Here is a 17,871-nt window from a genome sequence, read left to right as displayed (position 1 = left end):
AAGAATAGTATAAAATGATGCGTGGTTTCTATATATTACTCGTATTTAGATACAAATGCGAGTAAAATTGCATCAAAATGGAGCAATTTTTAAGAATAAGTTAAAAAAGTTATATTATACTTTTTAAAATCACTGGTATCTTTAGGTTAACCTTTAAAAGTTTAACCTCTCAATAGTTTGAACTGTCAAATGATTTTAGGTTGCATAAATAAAAATATATTTAAGTTAACATTTAAGTCCAAAAATTGTGATTCGTACGTATAAAATATTAGTTTTTTTATATTTTAATTTATGTTTTTTAGAAAATGATGCGATACGCGGAAGAAAATGAAAGCCTAAGAGATAAATCTGCTTGTGCTGGAGTTAGAGCTGATTTAAAGATGTGCTTGTTGGAAAGTGAATGTTGCAAAGTCGTACGAATAAGTAGAAACTAACTAATGAATAAGCAACTAATAAGTCGAAATCAATTTTAGAATAAAAAAACTCCTAGGGAATGCCTAAAAGCAAATGATGGAACTGTACCTACCGAATGCCAGGTTCTGAGAAACACGTTTTTTGAATGTAAACGGTCTTTGGTAATATATTTTCATATTTGCTGTAGATCAAAGTAATTTTTTTTTGTTTCCAGTTAGATGCCAGACAGAGATTCAGAGGTAGGAAAGGATATTGAATCGTTTTATATCCTATATTAATAATGATTAAATTGTAGTGGTTGTATATTTTTTCTTATATTTCTAAAGGCTGTTAATAAATTAAATTCACTAATAAACTTTTAAAAGGTCTTTATTTTAAAAAATATTTAATATTTAACAAGTAACAGTTTTGGAAAAATATTGAACACTACTTATTGCTTTAAAAGGGCAAAATTTCAAAAAGCATAACTACAGTTAAAGTGTGACAATGTAAGGGTAAGTAATAGTAATTAGGTTTATCTTTAACTAACACGGGATAATTAAATTAAATACTATAAATAAATTCTTCAAATTTTGTTGCAAAATAATTTAGAATTGTATACACATATGTAGCGGCTAGTTCAGGAGTTCTTTTGCATCCAAATATTTGAAGATAACATTCCATCTACTCATGTTGATTAATCACAACAAGTACACTTGGTTTAAAGGTAATTCTTGGTCATTTTTGCATATCACAAATGCTGTTTTAACAGCCAACAATTATGTGCCATAGTTATACTATCCAAGGCCAATTAAGAGTCTTAAACAAACTTGGTGTTTGAATAGTATTTTTGATATTATAAAATATTTTAATTACCAACATTCATTATTAAACTTAGTAGTAGTAACTATAACAATTTCAAAATATTAATTAGCATTGTAAAAAAGAAAAATATTCAACTTTCTTTAGTATATTGCTTAGCATGTTTTATGTTAGTTTACACAATTGGAAAAAACAAATGATGTACAAAAGCAAATTATTTTCGTTGCAGAACTAAAACAAAAAAATACTACTGATATTAAGATCAAATACATAATTTTATACATAAATAGGAACCTTCTGATGATCCTGCGGTTTACATAAGGTTTATTTTTGTTGTTTCATAACGCTCCCTTTACTTGCCGCTTTTTGTCAAGAAGGCAGTGAGAAAAGGAGCAAATTTAACAATCTAATCTGCTATTAAAGAATCTTTCATTCAAACATTCACATTATTTAATACTACGCATACATAAAAGTATGTTTTAAAAAACCGATTTCGACGCTTTTGATGTTAAAATTTAATATTTATCACAATGTCGTAAAATGGTGGTAAAATGATATTTTAATACATATGAAATTTTGTACCTTGTAATAGTATTTCTAATACAGTTCCCAATCTTTCCGATATGGATAGATCATTGTTCCTTCCGTTTTGTTTTAACCTAAATATGTATGTACTAAATGTTTTGTTTGGTTTTAACTAGAAAGCTTGCAAAGGTCGGAAAAGGCCTGTGTACCCTGTAAGGCGCGCCCTTAGGGCTGGTAATAATAAAGCACATACGGTGATGTCGTGTAGTAGATTGGAACATTCACACATCAGAATGTACATTTTGTCACCTTTGGGGCTCAATGACTTGTGGAGTGAGATTTTTCGCAAACCGGCTTGTGGAGGCAAGTAACGATAAATCATCCTTGCACCTAAAAGAATAAAATCAACATAGATTATTTGTTTAGATTTGGTTAAAAATAGTTTGTTTATTTTTTGGTATCTGAAACATACATGACATAATTGAAAATTAAAATGGCTACTTTTTGAAAACATATATTTTTTAAAAGTGTGCACATAAGTAACCTAAGCGTTTTACGTTAATCTATAGGTAAAGTAAAAGTTTTTGTTTTTAAATACTTAGGTAGCAGAATATATTGTATATATATTTGATTATATTATACATTTGTGTTCGAAAAACTGGAAAAACTGTTTTAACAGATTGACTTAAAACATGTTCTATACTCTGAATTACTTTCTATAGTCAATACCCACGAAGGATGATTATCTACTATTACAAAGTTTTCGAAAGATTAAACTATGTGATTTCTTCCTTTGTTACTTTTACTAATTTTTTAAACGTTGAATCGAATCTTGGTCGCACTTGTATATTATTCATATAAATATTTTGATTTTTAAAAAACTTTTTTAGCCATAAATAAACAAATTTGTATCTTATTTTTGGTTACCTGTCCAGTATAGCCAATTCCTTTCAAATTTTTCTCGATCGTCTCCTTCGAATACCTTGTAAACTGATATGATATATCCAGTATTGGCATTATGAGTTTTCGTTATAGGTACGCCGATTTCATGAATAGGCGGCCTGGAATATAAAATCGAAATTCAATCGGTAGAAATTGACTATACGAACGATTCAGAACTAACCTACAAATTGACGCTACTTCGGAATAAAGGTCTAAAGTATGTGCTGCGGTATATCTGTAAAAATCGAGCGGATGAAACGATAATTTTAAGGGTGATTTAGAGTTTACCTGGTTACCCTGGGATCGAATTTGGTCAAACTGGCAGTGCGCAAATTATTATAGAATATAACGGGGTTGGTCTGAGATGTATTTATCACATAGTAACTGATAAATGGAAATTCAGCTGAAATAAAACATATTTCGTTGCAAGCTCGCTCTAGCGTAGTACCTACTGACCGTTCCTTTCCATGTTGGCTAGCAACATTCCAGTCACCGCCGTTTTGGCCATTGATACCTCATTTACCAATTCGCCAGCTGTTACCCGTTGCTTGAACAGTGGCTGGACCAAGGGTGATTCCAAAATGGGATCGATGGGTTCTAATGGGCTCATAAGATGACATAAGACACATAGTTTAGGATCAGGTACTTCCATCACTTGTAGATTATTATTGGACCGTTTCTCCAGCGAGTTTCCATTGACAGGGGGTTTCTGAAACAAATTATGGCAGTGCTTTAAAGGTAAACTTAATAAGTGTGAAATAAACAGGTAGGAGGTCAGTAGCAGGTTGATCACGGAAGATCAAATATTGGACCGCCAAATAATATTATTATATAACTACCTTTAGATTAACACGTTTAAAAGACACGTAGTACTTATTCTAGTACCTATTTTACACATAAAAAATAATAAATAAGCTTGAACAAATATTTGATTCTTGTTTGAAGATACTACAACATTAATACACCAACCAGGGAAAAGAACATTTGGCCCTTTCTGAAAAATTCAGTACTATACTGAAAGAGGCAGGCAGCTTGGTTAAATTGATTAATTTAATGACATCTCGTTCTACTCTACATCACTATATTTACGATTTACCTGAATGCAACACAATGTTGGCTGGCTATGTAAAGCTCAGGTTATTGAAAGTTTTTAGGTAGTAAAATAACAAATAACCTCTTTCTCTCATAACTTCGATACGCATAAAGAGTAGCACTTGGAGGACAGAAAATAACTATCAAAGAGGCTACTATATTTGGTTAAACATATGTGTGCGAATAATCGTTCTAAGAAATATAGTAAGACTTTCATATTAATTAATAATACTTACTGGTATTGGTACTCCTGCTGGTAGAAACCTATCCAAACTATGGACAGGTATAATGAAGCAATCCTTTTCCAATCCGGACAGAGATCTGGCCACTTCCGGCACGTTGCCATTGTTAAAACTGACCTGAACACACTCAACAATGATGGGGAATGAATTATTTACTTTGGTTTCTACTCTACCTGTCTGGAGGGGGTACCTTTGTTGGGAGGCCACTTGAGACTGACTGAGGGACTTCGTATAACCAATGGTTGCGGTAGATCAGACTCAGTCATGGCCGGTGAGATGGTGGCGCTAAGGGGAGGGGGTTCCCCCCCAGCCCCTGTCATAGGCCCGCAACGAGGCTCTACGAAAACACGATCATCTTAATACATACGTAACTACATCAAAGCGAGAGCAGATCTTAAATACATATCCTCGTTTTCATATTCTTATATTTATTTATTTATATTGAGTTAGTAGTTAATAATCCTGAGATTACTATTTAATGCAACTGACATTAAAAAGACAATTTATCTACAATTTTTATTTTAGATATCAGTTAATAAGTGAATATTTTGGAGAACGGTACTGAAATTAGTATAATTAATAAATTAATAGGAGAATAGGAAAGCAAATGTCACCTACTAACGTCACTAATCATTATACACCTCACATGAATTTTGTTTACGGTTAACTGTTGGCGCGGTACTTAGAACTTTTTTAGTTTGTTTGCGCAATCAATTTTCCTGTGTGTAAAAATTTCATTGCTACACTCAAAACTAATATTATTTACTGTTAACATGAGAAGAAATGATTAAAAATTCTGTCCCAGCTAGATTAATAACATTTGCTTATTAAGGTGAATATTGAACAAAATAGTTATATGTATTTCTTGATCCACCCACACTCGACTAAGTTTAAAATATTTATTAGTATTTAATTATCAAAACACACTTGCATTAATAGTATTCATTACATTAGTAAAGGATAGTGTTATTTATATTACACGATATTAATTACATAATAGCGATCTGACCATAGTAAAGTATTTTGTAAATTCTGTCCTAAAAATAAAAATATAAATTAGAGTTGACTAAAATATTTTTAATTATAGAGTCTTGTCATATTTATGAGATGACATTTTTGTTGGTACTTGCGAAATTTAAAAAAAAAGTTTTATATGAGATATTTTAGGTATTAGTTATATATTAATTATTTAAACATGTACAAAACAAACAAAAATGTTAGTAGCACTGCCTCGGCTTTCCGCATTGGTCTGCAATGAAGTAACTCATTTTTTCGCATCTGCAATAGCAGTGACGATATTTTTCCCCGTTGGCATGACGACTGTCCAGATCGTGACGGCGATAGATCGCAAAAAAACGCGTCCCGACGGGGCGGTGGGGGGAATGACAGTTGTGCGAAACAACTGTACAAACGGCAAAAGACAAAACGTCCAAAAAGACAACCTCGCGGTGGACAGTACGACGCTCGATTGTTTCGTTTTACCTGAGTTGGGGGACGGAATCAGCGTATCTTTTTTTTCTTTTGTTTTGCACGTTCGTTTGTTTCGCTCGTCGCCGACTATAAATAGAGAACGAGACTGGACGGAAACGGAGCGACAGCATGGACTGACCCGAAGCTCCGATGGAGCGGGCCGTCGTCTGTCTCGAGAAAACGACCAAAAAAAACCGACACAAGGATATTTTTGTAGATGGATTTTTAAGTGTTGCCAATTTATTTCTGCTCCGATGCCTCCCGGAATTCTAGTAGACAAAAAATGTCGCTCGACGATCACCACAATTTAAATGATTAACTCATCTTGTTTCTCGAGTTATTTATCGTTTCAGTAGAGTTCGTTATTAAATGTTGTAATTGGCACAGAAATAATTCATGATGCTAGGTTTGTAAATGTTTGTAATTCGATTGTCGAACAGTTATTTTCAATTCAGAATGAGTTTTTCTATTAAAAAAGGAAATTTGTTGGTATTAACTTTATATTTGTGTAAGCGTATATCAACATCACAGATAAAATAGAGATTTAACCTTATTGCGACGTTCAATATCTAGATGACACTACAATCACCTTTTCGGTTCATTTTATTAGTTTGCATGAATCGCAATGCCAAGCGCCGGGAACGCATTTGATTGGTTCATTACATTTCTGTGGTGCTGAAGTAAAAAACAGTGATTTTGGCGTTCTACGTTTTAGTGATTAAATTATAATAAAAATTAGTTCGTTATAATAGTTATTCCAAAAATGTGAAGGTAACTGTGACTACACTACATGATTTGTATCGCAAAGTTTACTCGCAACTTTTATTTGAATAGAGTCAAATTAGACTGCAATTTAAATTATTTAAATCATTTTTAAAGGGTTAATTTATTTAAATAATTATATTTTGGCTAAGTATCTAAATCAATATGTTGTGGCATAAGACTACTTAATCAAGATAGTTTGCATTTTTGTTTTGGGCCTATTAGAAATTATGGAGCCAAAAATATACACGCTACAACAAATATGTAAAAAAAAACTTAAGTGAAGTTTTTTTTTCACGCCCTGTTATGACTTTGTAGATCAAGATGAGATTAAGTGCCTAGAGACAAGGCAATATCTTATACCACACTTAGCAACTGCGTCAATATTGTTTGTTATATTGTGTGTAGGTCTATAAGTTATCTGCTTTATTTTATTCCTAGATGTCCTGTCATGCCAATAACGTCACAATAATTTCACAAATAGTTTTAAATACACCTAAAATTTTAAACCTATTCATAGTTTTTTTCCGTATATATTTTTTATGTTTTTATTGAATTTCATTTAATAAATTTGTTTTGAGAAATTAAATTAAAATTTTTATTTCAATATTACTGTTTTTAGTTTTAAGTACTTAGTTTTTAGTAGGAATATACTCGGTAACCGACACTTGCTTCACCTCTTATCCGCGCTTTATTTTCTCTTTTCCATTTCCGAAATGGTTTTACGCTCAGATCACGAACAATATCATAAATTAATTCTTATCCAGGTCCAAGAATTAATTCTTATCATATTTTACTTGATTTTATCATTAATCTAAACACTTTTGCCCTGCTTCGGAACATATCACAATCAGCCAGTCCATGCTGCATCGATCTAAACATGCGATAAACGAACGGCTCAAAAACTGGTAAATGCATTTAATGCACGAGAACTTCCCATTCGAATCGCCGTAGTATATATTTCACACCTTTTAAAGTACGTCACGAAACATTGTCGTGCAAGAGAATTGGTTTGAATCCATTACTCTCGTATTCCGCAACAGTTATCCAATTAAGCTGTTCAGTTAAGGTCGGTAGGCCTTGGTTAATACGGTTTCATTCAGTATTAGAAGCTCGTTGCTCATCACCTCTTATTGTACCCACAAAACGCAAAGAATGGCTTCTGGCAGCGTTTTGGTTGTGATATTAGTAGATATTTTTTTTTGGTTGGATTGTAATAGAAGATGCACATTTTATGGCCAGATACAATACACATTTTTATTTTGTATGTTTTCCTAGTTCATCCTCAAGTTCTAAAGCGTTAGATCTGAAGTTATGTTCAATAATACTTGTTATTTGTTGTCTTCCAGGCTTTTTGACTGTCTGGAGTTTTTTTTGTCGGTTGGCAATAAAGTCTGCAGTTTAAATCGGGTCCGTAGCAGATTGCTTCAGTAAACCTTCACATTTCGTCAAAAAAAGGAGCAGGATATTCGATACATACGCCAATAAAGCACAAAAATGTAAATTTTCTTTTATGATTCTTAACGATTAAAGACAAGTTTGTAAAATATCCACAAATATGTCTATATCTCTTGGCGTAAGTTCTACAATATATTCCGAAATCTCCTAAGACAAATAATTTGACAGATGTTTGTTTTTTTTTTAAATGTTAATAGCAAAACGCACTTTAGATTAAAAATTGAAACAAACTAAAATACAGATGACGCTCAAACCTCGCGCTAATATAGAGAACAGTGTTTAATAGAACAACTAATTATTATGATGAAAATATCCAGATATTTTAAAAAAATTATCAATAAACAACCACATACTGATATTTTTTATTTATATATTAACTGACATTTATAAATAATAAACTCATTGTGATATCGTTTTTTCCACAAATAAAAACATCCAATTAATCTTCCCCTGAAGCGCAACAAGCGGCAAATCAAACGTTTCGGGTGCCTATTAATAACCGAACATAGAGGTTATTATATTTAGGAATTCGGTTTATATTTAAATTCGGACGGTTAGTAAAATCAGCACAGTCAATGTTGTTACTATATTTTTAGAAGGCAACAAAAAAACAAGCCGAAGCAAATCATAATTTTACTTGATCTCTATCGGTTATTTTTCGAAATGTTCTTTTTGACTTATGCGTATGGATGTTACTTGTTTGTATAGGGATTGTAAACGGTTACAAAGATTCTTTTAAAGTGTACAAATAAGTTTAAATTAAAAATTAATACAAATAATATCTACCATGTCTTTTATGAATTGTGGGCTGTAACCACAAAATCTCTAACAAGCTTATTTGTAGCTGTTGGGGCCTTCCTAATTGTAATTTACATTGGAAAAACTAAAATAATAAAAAAGCAGGAAAGTTAACACCACATATACTAAATTATAGGGCTATCAACTATCATAGTCCAATCAACATTAAAATAAGAAAAACAAAAATCAGAATGCAATAATAGGTTTAGAAGATATTAGTGTTTATATTGTCCGGACATGGCGCCAAGCTATTTTGTCAATGTCATTAGGGATATTGTTTTTCACGTTACTTAAAAAGTAAAATATGTTAAAATTAGTATTAACTTCACAAAATATTGTAGAGATTATAGTTCTCCATACAGAAAAAATAAATATAAATATAAAAAATTATAAATTTGGCGCAAATTATCTGTGAAGTGTTACCTTTTTAATTAAAAACTAATCTGTACTAAACCTAACGATTTTGGAAACCAAACAAATAACATCGACCGCATTGAGTGTTGTGTGTTTTCTTGTTGTTTGTACCTTGAAATCCCATAGATCCTGCAAAGAGAAAACAGTAGTATACAGAACGTGGCCAAACGGTACGCAAGACGCGCCATCTGTTCACGAATAAACACAACTAAAATTTACCGTCGGAATCCTCCTGACTATAACTGCACCTGGGCGGACTGAAAAACAAATGAGTGCGATAGTGGTGTTCTTCGATGGGCGTGTATCCTTGCTCCCGGGTGCATCGTTTACTGGCGTGTCGTCCCACGCTTCCCTTGGGACCCTTTCCCGAAATAGTACCCGATTTTTGTTCCCTGAAGTTTTTTCTGAACATCAAATTCATGGCTACGGCTTTGGTTGATTCGTATGGTCTGTAATCAACAATATTAATGCGTCAAGTTATATACATATTTAATTAAACATATTTCTGAACTATAATAGAACTATAAAAAATCAATTCGGTGTAACACGATGTCTTGATATCAGAATAATATTTAAATTATAGACAGAAAAATATTTTATGTTAAGGTTAAGGTCACGAACACGAAATACATTGTTTTATACATTATGACTTAATACTTGATATTAATCACTTAATTTAATTTTGAATAATAATTATTTTTTCTTTAACTAAACAGTTAATGTTAAAAACTCAACGTTGCAACTGGGTTTTATAAACACTAGCTCAGTTAAACGACAACTGCAAGTTGTATAGCAGTTTAGATAAATAGTAAAGGACAATACGATAATTCAGTGTGTCTATGGTAGTTCAGTTGATCAGCGGAGAAGGGTCTACAATAGTTCAGTTGAATAGTAAATAATGGCGTGATATAACTGATATAAATATTAACAGTCGGTTCACTATTTTGTTTAAATAGTAAGCAAATGGTATACAAATGCATGGCGTACAATATATTTTCTCATTTCGCCTATTAGGGTTTATCTGAACTAGATCTATTGATTAACATGAGTCAAACTCCTCGGCATTAAGGCTACCGGCTAGTGACCAAGACCAACTTAGAGACCATCCCAGAATACATCAGATCTTGCGCAGCTTAGCGATTGAGATAGTTGTTCTTTGTTGGATGTTATACACACACTTGTGGATAAACGAAATTAGAAATATAAATTCTATCCATGCCTTAGTAGAATTTCCAGAATTGATGCCGCGACTATCGCAGCATTAGGAGCTACTGTCTTAAGCACTGTGACTACCAATTGTACCGACGAACAACTATAATGGACGAAAGCTTAATTCAACCAAGTAACTTTATATACCGATGTGTATGCAGGCAGATTATTTAAGGTATACTTTGCTTTTAAAAAATACATTTAAGTCAAGAAAAAAAAAGTAGTCTGATATCAAAAATAGGATAAAGTAGGATTCATGCAGTAAATGTAATTTCGGTTGTATATTAGTAAGAAAGTAATTTCGATTATGTATGTTATAAGTAAGTTGAGTATTACTTTGCCTGTAGATGTTAGTTTCAAGAGATTAATGTCGCCGTAATATCCACAATATTGCCCTGAGTATAGGAACTATGGCATATTAGACTTTGGCATTTGTCGCTCTTTAAATTTAGACGGTTACAAGAAATCTGAGTGATATTTTAACCTTGAATATTAGTTTGAAAGAAGTAAATGTAATATACTACATATTATCCAGATTTGTTCTATTATATCGTATGTTACTATGTTAGTTTTCAACGTTTTATGACAAAAACCAATGCATGAATTGAAAAATAGTTAATTGGTTCTCTGTAAAAATGAGACTCATTTCGTATATGATCCGATTTTATTTTGGGGAATCACTTATAACCCCATTTAATATCTAAACATTTGGGAGTAATTTTTTAATTTATGTGAATTCAACGCTACTAGTCCTTCAACTAGTAATACCGTTTAACTATATTATGTTCCACTTGATTAATAGTAAATGATATTTTAGGAATGATTTATTACCTCAAATCTGTGTTTTTTTTTGAAAATATTCTCAGTTTATTATGCAACAATACTATTGTTGTTATATTTTGAACTGTGTGTTATTTTCGTCTGACTTTATTCCCAGACTCAGCGTCGAATAACACAAAACGATTTATTTATGTTGGATTGAAGTTAAATTTATTACTCCGTGGATATATATCACGAAGTGTCCCCGTAAATATGTCAATAGGGGGAAGGAGATATTATCAATGATCCTAACCTTGAATTGAAATGAAATTTGGACACCTTACCTAGACGAGAAAGTTGATGATAAAACAAATGTGCGCGTACGGGCAAATAATATAAACAAAGAAAACAAACGAATCGCAAATGTCACACAGACGCGCACACGTACACTCGCACACACTAAATCAAGGTTTGTAGTACGCCAATTGACAAGTGTGCCACACAATCAATGTCCACTGAGGGTTGGAGGGACAAAGAACGAAAAGGAGCGTGGATCTGTATGTGTGTGAGAGAGAGAGAGATAGAGAAAGGGCGCCCGCAAACTGTCGTTACCGCGACATAATGAGCGAGCCGAACGACGCCCGCCGTCTGACCGCACCGCGACGCTCGACGGCGTCTATTTTTCGCGAGCGACGCGCAAAGTTCAGTGGGGCGGCGTAGGACTGGGTCAAGGTAGGTCGGCGCAATGACATTGCCCATTACGTCTTTTGTTTGAATTATTACCGTCATAATTTCAAACACAACGCCTAAATTGAAGATTCTCATTCAACTAAATTTCGAAATTTCCAAATTACACTAAGTACAATTATTTTTGGTATTCACACATAGATGGCATATGATCGCTTTAAAAAATTTCTCTGCTTGATGAACTTTTAGGGTAGGTTTTAAATTTTTGTTGTAATATATAAAATCGATTTTCAAAATGATTATTTTACAGCGTAAAATAAAAAATATTTTTATACACTTTTATTTAAATTGGTGTATGAGGTAAGACCAGTTTATATAATATAGCAGGAGTTGTAGTCATGACTAATGAAAAAATGCGCCTATGACTGGCAATATAATATTAAAGGATCTGTCTTTTTTTCTTGGTTAAATTAGTAATAGATCAACTGTAATAGGTAAAGTTTTAATGAAAATTTTATTGTCAAAAGTATTTATCTATGAAAAGCACAATTCTGTTAATTGTTCAAATTGTACCTTCAGATACAATAAACTGCTGCATTCAGGTCTAGAAAACTTATTAAATAAAGTTCTTCCTTGTAGATAATGTCATCCAATTTATGAGAATATAGTTAATCTTACCATTTACAAAACATGAGCTTTGTAGTGAACAACATACACGTGACTATATATTCAGAATAATCCCATACACTTAATAGCAACAGTAGCACGTACTACTTTGCATATTGATTTGAAATACCCTAAAAAAAGTAATGGATGATAGTGAAACTGGTTATCAACAATACCATCCATAGCCACCTACAAGTTGTCAGTATTTATATCCTGATCATGCATAAAAATCGGAATCTTTCACCACGTCCGTCTAAGGAAGGTAAAATGAAATTTGTGGCTTATTGGGATCAACAAATAATATATTAGTTACACACCTAATTAAAAATAAACATTATAGAATAAATAATATATATAATATATACACCTCCACATTACCCATTAACACAGCAAATGGAATCACATTTATTTTAAACCTATTAAGTGATTGATCGACTTAATCAGTGCACAAATTAATCAAATATTAATTAATAATCCCCAGCATTCAGGTACCCTTTCCGAAGACGTTGCATATGACTTATATGCAAGTGTCACTATATTTTTCTCTCTATTAGTACTAACCACAAGTAATGGTATATATCAGATCTCAGCTTAAGAGGTAGGTGGTTTATTACACATTATACTCCCATGATTTATTCGAAACACATTGGTACAGAATTGAATGGGAGAATTGGATTATTTCGTTCCTCCATTAAAGCGGTGGCCATGGCATTGCTGGCTTTGTCAAACTCACCCATAGCTTCCAATACCTTACCTAGATTGTACCTAAAACGATTAACATCAATAGTAAAAGTGACCCATCAAACAATCATCACCAACCAAGTAATAGTATTATGGGGTTCTATTTTGGCAGCTTCTCTCAACGTCGTCTCTGCTAATCCTTGCAATCCCAAATAATGATACACTAGCCCCAACTGTTGCAAAGACTTTACGTGTAATGGATTGATTGCAACCGCATTTTGGAAACACGCTCTAGCTTCAGTCCATTCCTCCTTGTGCATATGCAGTAATCCTTTCTGAAAATGATTCATCATTAAAAGTAAATTTACTGAGATCCTGTCACATCATGTCTCACCATGTGCATTATGTGATGGCTCAAGGGATAAATCTGTGTCGCTTCTTGAATACACTGTTGGACATCTGTAATTTGATCCAGAGTCAAATACAGTTCAGCTAACAACAACCATACTTCCATTTGCAGCATCCAGGCTCTCTGTGGACCTGGTTTGGGACTAAAACTGCTCATTGAGCTGGCCACTTCACTAAGGGCTTGTTCTACTCTGGAAGCGGCTGTATTGTGCAATTGAAGAGAGCCTGCAAAATATTAACAGTTCAAATAAAGTCATCAACAGTGCATACACATGGCATACTGGAATCTTTATCTGACATTTCTGAAGTGTAAAGTTGAAACACAGAACGAGTATCGCTTTTTCTATCACATTCTGGCACATCTGATATTGTTTGGCCTTCATATAGGTTCTTCCAAAGTTCTAACATTTGTTTAGCTGTTATGAGGGCTACCTGGGGAACAAATTTAAGATATATCTGTCCTGCTCAGGAAAATGACTGATCTTACTTCCCCGCCTTTTTCATGCAATTCCAAGTGAGTTTTTATATAAAGTAAGTTGAGACAGTCGGGATACTCTTCCAAGGCATTTTCCACAATGGACAAAGCGAGTTTATGTTGACGTTCCGCTGTCAGGATCAACAATAACAGATGCAGCATCGACGAATGTTCGGGTTGGAGCTCTAAACCTACTCGAATATGGTTTTGTGCTTCAACAGTCTGGCCTGTTATGGCTAATTGCAAACCTAAATAATATCTGGACAAATGATCATTCGGTTCTAACTCCACGGCGCTAAAATGGATTTATATTTCAGGGGGATTTCTGACATATATTTATACATACATACATACATATATTTATACATACATACATACATACATATATATATATATATATATATATATATATATATATATATATATATGTAAATGCATAAGGCATGAGATTAAGATACCTTCGGATATTGTCGATTGCCTTACAGCGGTAAGATTCTTTATCTTTTTTTAGAAGATTGGCCTCTGCTAGCAAGTGGTAACCAATGCCCGCATATAAATGGCACCGCCCTAAGAGGCCAGAAGGATTGTTTAATTCCTTTTCTCTTGCTTGTAAACAAAATTCAACACCTGTAAGAAAAGTTCACCGATCATCACCTTCCTAGAATACTAAATCTTCCACTTTTACTTATTTCCAAATCAGTTTAATTGGATTGATTAAATTATTTAGATAATACATACCATCTTCTGCTAAATTAAGATGCTCAAAACATATTCTGGCGGCCAAAAGATAATTACTGCCATTCAAAGGTTCCAAACGGATAACTTCTTTTAGAACCGACAAGGCATGACCATAGTTTCCAATGGACATTGAAGCTAAAGCGTGCTGCTTCCAAAGGTGCGGTTCTTCAAATGAAAACTTCATGGACCTCTCTAGTGACTAAAAAAAATATCTGGTAACAATTTTACGATAAATTATCGATGCAGATTGGAAGTAACACTGCTGTTTCAATGACCACAATTTCACCAAATATTAGTAGATTTTAAACCATTAAGTGAGCAATAGCACTTACTTCTTGCAGTAACGAAATCTGACCCCACCTGACGGTGGCAATGGTCAAGAGGTCATAGACCATCGTAGCATCCTGATAAGCGCTCAAGCGAGCCTCCTTAAATTCGGGGCTCTGCGACAAGACAGCGTTCCTTACAGCCATCGATTCAGCCACCAGCAAAATGAGTATTACTTCTTCACAATCGCACCTGGGTATGAACTGTAATATGAATCAATTTTCAGATATTGCAACCAACTTCTAAACTAAAAATCATCAATTATTAACGCGTGATTCGATTAAAAAACTCGGGAATTGAAATATAATAACACAGTCATGGACGATCGACAAAATATACAATATGCATAGAAATACAGGGTGATTAATAAATTAGACTATATATAACAATTTTTCTTTTATGTATCAAATTATATGTTAAGGGATACTTTAGAAAGGCAATTATTTGTAAAACACATCAGCACATTTATACCTACTCATTGAGATACAATAATTACAGAATAAAGCTCTAAATTGCTTTAAATATTTAAGAAGCTTTAATAGCTATGTAGTTAATTTTATAAAAAGGGAGCACACTAGGAAATTAAAATTATAGTATTATATATTTTAAATCAATGTTATATATTACTAAATAATTTTAAAACTTACTTGATTCAATGATGTATAATACTCTGGCTTCCATGAAGATGACTTGGGGATACTATTAATTGGTGCTTGATACTTTTGCCCCACAAGACCTTGTAACAGTAACTCTGCCATTTGTATCATGAATTTTAACCTGATATTATGGACACCTGGAGATTCAATAGCACAAAGAGAATTTCTGGAAATCAAGTGGTATATTATAAATATATATTATATTCCTTTAAATGATGTACATACCTATATCTTTCCAGCGCTTGGTCTGCTTTTCCTTGATGGAGCAAAGTTACTGGGGCAGCTTGAAGGGCCTGTTCTAAAACTTCCCCAAGAGTTTTATGAGGTACCGTTGGTTGAGGGGAATGACTGCCTGAAACACATAATCATATGTTAATTATGTCAATTTACTAATGTTTTATTAATATACCTACCGGTGGTCCCTGTACTTCCAATTGTTGTTGAATTTATTTCTTTTTCCAATTTTTGCATATAAAGCAAACTTAGATCTGAAGCTAATTCAAAACATCTAGCTAATTCTTCCTCTTTTTCTGCTTTTTTAAATTTACTTGGTGCAGATGTGTCTTTTTGCAAACACAAACCTTTAATTGCATAAGATTCTGCAACTATTTTTAAACTTCGCCTAAAATATAACATTAATCATATATAAGAATAAAACTGTATTCTCAAACTCACAAAGGTAATTTTTTTTCTGATAGATTCTGCAAATCTCCAACTTTAAAATTATTTAGCCCCTCTTTATATTGACCACAAGCATAATGAAGTTTTCCAAGTAATAAATGTGCATCCATTGCTACTCCCGCCTATAAAAAATATCTGATATATACATATATTTATGAAAGCTTAATCAAAACCTTTATTCCAGCTTCAGTAATAACCATATTGAGATATCTTTTCGCTTCAATGAGCCCTATTTTAGCCCTATGTATGTTCTGTTCTATGGGCGGACATTCTTCTAAAAAGCTTTCTAGTTTTCCTTCACCAATTAAAAAGTCTGATAGACATACTGTAAATAGATTTTTATTTCTTCATGTAACAATAACTAATTTTTATAAATATACCTACCGAATTCTGTCGACTTTTCTTTGAGTTGTTCAGCCAGCTCAATCACCTTGATCCAGTTTCCTTCTTCTCTATTTTTCTCAATTTCTACCTCGATTCTGGTATTTGCTGATTTTGCACGACCAGTCATTGTTAATTTCGTTAATATAATTTGGAATGACAATAATTAGTGTAATTATGCTACTGGAAAGTGTAAATGTTACAACAAAAAATGGAAAAACAAGATAACATAACCTAAAGCCTACTGACAGCTCATTCCGACGATGCCAAGATTAAATATTTCTCCCTAAAGTTTTTATTATTAATTATATCTTTATTTGAACAATAAAATATTATTTTTACCTCAGTTATGTTTAAAGGATATACTGTACCAGCATTAATTATAATTTAGATAGTAAAATATAAAAATAATTTTAGAAATTCTTTATTACAGAAATCTGTATTTTTAAATAATATTTAAAAACTTAGGTGGGAATTACACTTACTCTATTTTTATAATGGAAATTAAGTTTGAATTAATAATACTGCTAATGTACTAAAGTTTTGAAAACAAAATATGTTGTTACTCGTCAAACTATCTTTAGATTGTTTCTCAGTTAAAATGTTTCTATTTTTTCCCATGATCTAATGATTGTAAAGGTAATTGTTTTAATCACGATGGGGACGATTATTAAAAATTACTATTATTTGTGAACAAAGTAACTAAAGTTTTTAAGCAATGGTGGATTATCCCACATCCTTGAACAAATTTAGCTGTGGAATTACGCCTTAGGGAGTGGTCCGGGACAGGCAATTTCTAAATTATGCAGTTCTAATTACCACAAAGTTGATTTTGGCGAATAGGGCGTGCATGCTCAGTGGCCGATGCCGCACCCGCACAATATCAGCAGAGCGACGTCGTCAAACGAAGCGGCGCGACGCCGTGAAACGTCACGCACCGCGTGCGATGTCCGATCCGAAACCCGTTTGACGCATTGCAGGTAGCTTTCAACCAATGAGAAGCCTACGTTGGTCGAAGAGGACGTTGTAAACATATCACACCCGAGATTCAAACTTTTGACACATTCCGCATTGACAAATAGTACCCGCTTGTTTCGACGCCGCGTGACAGATTTATAATTTTTTCAACATATTTCGACAACATTAGAAGCTATTCCATATTTTCGGTCATTATTTTCGAACCAAAGAGTAATATCTGAAAATTAGTTGAGAAAACACGCGTAGGAATATTTACTGGTTTATGTCGTACCCGCACCATTGCGCTTTAGCCGTGGAGTTCGCAGCA

At 33.0% G+C, this 17,871-nt stretch overlaps 3 protein-coding genes across 11 annotated transcripts; 1 reads left to right on the top strand and 2 right to left on the bottom strand.

The window, feature by feature from the left end:
- The first annotated feature begins 113 nt into the window (after positions 1 to 113).
- Positions 114 to 778, top strand: LOC143190563 (cytochrome c oxidase assembly factor 5). Of its 2 annotated transcripts, none has more exons than XM_076394945.1 (4): positions 114 to 254; positions 303 to 413; positions 474 to 575; positions 633 to 778. In XM_076394945.1, the coding sequence occupies exons 2-4, from the start codon at positions 306 to 308 to the stop codon at positions 690 to 692; spliced, it is 270 nt and encodes an 89-aa protein (XP_076251060.1). In that variant the 5' UTR covers positions 114 to 254; positions 303 to 305; the 3' UTR covers positions 693 to 778. The 2 variants fall into 2 exon arrangements, with proteins under 2 accessions (XP_076251060.1, XP_076251061.1); XM_076394946.1 differs by having other exon boundaries at positions 629 to 778.
- LOC143190558 (uncharacterized) lies at positions 766 to 12,541 on the bottom strand. 7 transcript variants are annotated; one of them, XM_076394933.1, is made up of 11 exons: positions 12,433 to 12,541; positions 12,252 to 12,370; positions 9,138 to 9,367; positions 9,030 to 9,047; positions 4,190 to 4,353; positions 4,011 to 4,133; positions 3,139 to 3,391; positions 2,971 to 3,085; positions 2,864 to 2,917; positions 2,668 to 2,801; positions 766 to 2,130 (listed from the first exon to the last, which is right to left on the bottom strand). In XM_076394933.1, the coding sequence occupies exons 3-11, from the start codon at positions 9,337 to 9,339 to the stop codon at positions 1,913 to 1,915; spliced, it is 1,281 nt and encodes a 426-aa protein (XP_076251048.1). In that variant the 5' UTR covers positions 9,340 to 9,367; positions 12,252 to 12,370; positions 12,433 to 12,541; the 3' UTR covers positions 766 to 1,912. The 7 variants fall into 7 exon arrangements, with proteins under 7 accessions (XP_076251048.1, XP_076251047.1, XP_076251049.1 ...); XM_076394932.1 differs by lacking the exons at positions 12,252 to 12,370; positions 12,433 to 12,541 and adding an exon at positions 11,231 to 11,566; XM_076394934.1 differs by lacking the exons at positions 9,030 to 9,047; positions 12,252 to 12,370; positions 12,433 to 12,541 and adding an exon at positions 11,231 to 11,566 and having other exon boundaries at positions 4,190 to 4,371.
- Positions 12,521 to 17,842, bottom strand: Ttc7 (Tetratricopeptide repeat domain 7). Of its 2 annotated transcripts, none has more exons than XM_076394922.1 (15): positions 16,929 to 17,842; positions 16,590 to 16,872; positions 16,379 to 16,530; positions 16,200 to 16,327; positions 15,938 to 16,146; positions 15,750 to 15,876; positions 15,516 to 15,690; positions 14,874 to 15,071; positions 14,542 to 14,740; positions 14,262 to 14,430; positions 13,816 to 14,098; positions 13,610 to 13,760; positions 13,315 to 13,553; positions 13,059 to 13,255; positions 12,521 to 13,004 (listed from the first exon to the last, which is right to left on the bottom strand). In XM_076394922.1, exons 2-15 carry the CDS (start codon positions 16,714 to 16,716, stop codon positions 12,872 to 12,874), a joined length of 2,487 nt encoding a protein of 828 aa, XP_076251037.1. In that variant the 5' UTR covers positions 16,717 to 16,872; positions 16,929 to 17,842; the 3' UTR covers positions 12,521 to 12,871. The 2 variants fall into 2 exon arrangements, with proteins under 2 accessions (XP_076251037.1, XP_076251038.1); XM_076394923.1 differs by having other exon boundaries at positions 16,590 to 16,769; positions 17,406 to 17,524.
- Between the last annotated feature and the right edge of the window lie 29 nt (positions 17,843 to 17,871).

The sequence above is a fragment of the Rhynchophorus ferrugineus genome, unplaced genomic scaffold (assembly GCF_030347505.1).
Source record: "Rhynchophorus ferrugineus isolate W39M unplaced genomic scaffold, kcgeb_rfMv2 rfM2, whole genome shotgun sequence".
Taxonomy (NCBI): domain Eukaryota; kingdom Metazoa; phylum Arthropoda; class Insecta; order Coleoptera; family Curculionidae; genus Rhynchophorus; species Rhynchophorus ferrugineus.
This window is presented reverse-complemented; position numbering and strand designations above follow the sequence as displayed.

Bases quoted from the DNA above. Each gene is read 5' to 3' on its own strand.
- LOC143190563 (XM_076394945.1), top strand. From the start codon at position 306: ATGATGCGATACGCGGAAGAAAATGAAAGCCTAAGAGATAAATCTGCT. The intron at 414-473 runs GTACGAATAAGT...AATCAATTTTAG, and splicing joins AAAGTGAATGTTGCAAAGTC to AATAAAAAAACTCCTAGGGA. The intron at 576-632 runs GTAATATATTTT...GTTTCCAGTTAG, and splicing joins TTGAATGTAAACGGTCTTTG to ATGCCAGACAGAGATTCAGA.
- LOC143190558 (XM_076394933.1), bottom strand. From the start codon at position 9,339: ATGAATTTGATGTTCAGAAAAAACTTCAGGGAACAAAAATCGGGTACT. The intron at 3,392-4,010 runs GTAAGTATTATT...AATTTGTTTCAG, and splicing joins CAGCAGGAGTACCAATACCA to AAACCCCCTGTCAATGGAAA. The intron at 2,918-2,970 runs GTAAACTCTAAA...CGATTTTTACAG, and splicing joins TTCGATCCCAGGGTAACCAG to ATATACCGCAGCACATACTT.
- Ttc7 (XM_076394922.1), bottom strand. From the start codon at position 16,716: ATGACTGGTCGTGCAAAATCAGCAAATACCAGAATCGAGGTAGAAATT. The intron at 14,741-14,873 runs GTAAGTGCTATT...TATTTTTTTTAG, and splicing joins AGATTTCGTTACTGCAAGAA to TCACTAGAGAGGTCCATGAA. The intron at 14,431-14,541 runs GTATGTATTATC...CTTTTCTTACAG, and splicing joins TCTTAATTTAGCAGAAGATG to GTGTTGAATTTTGTTTACAA.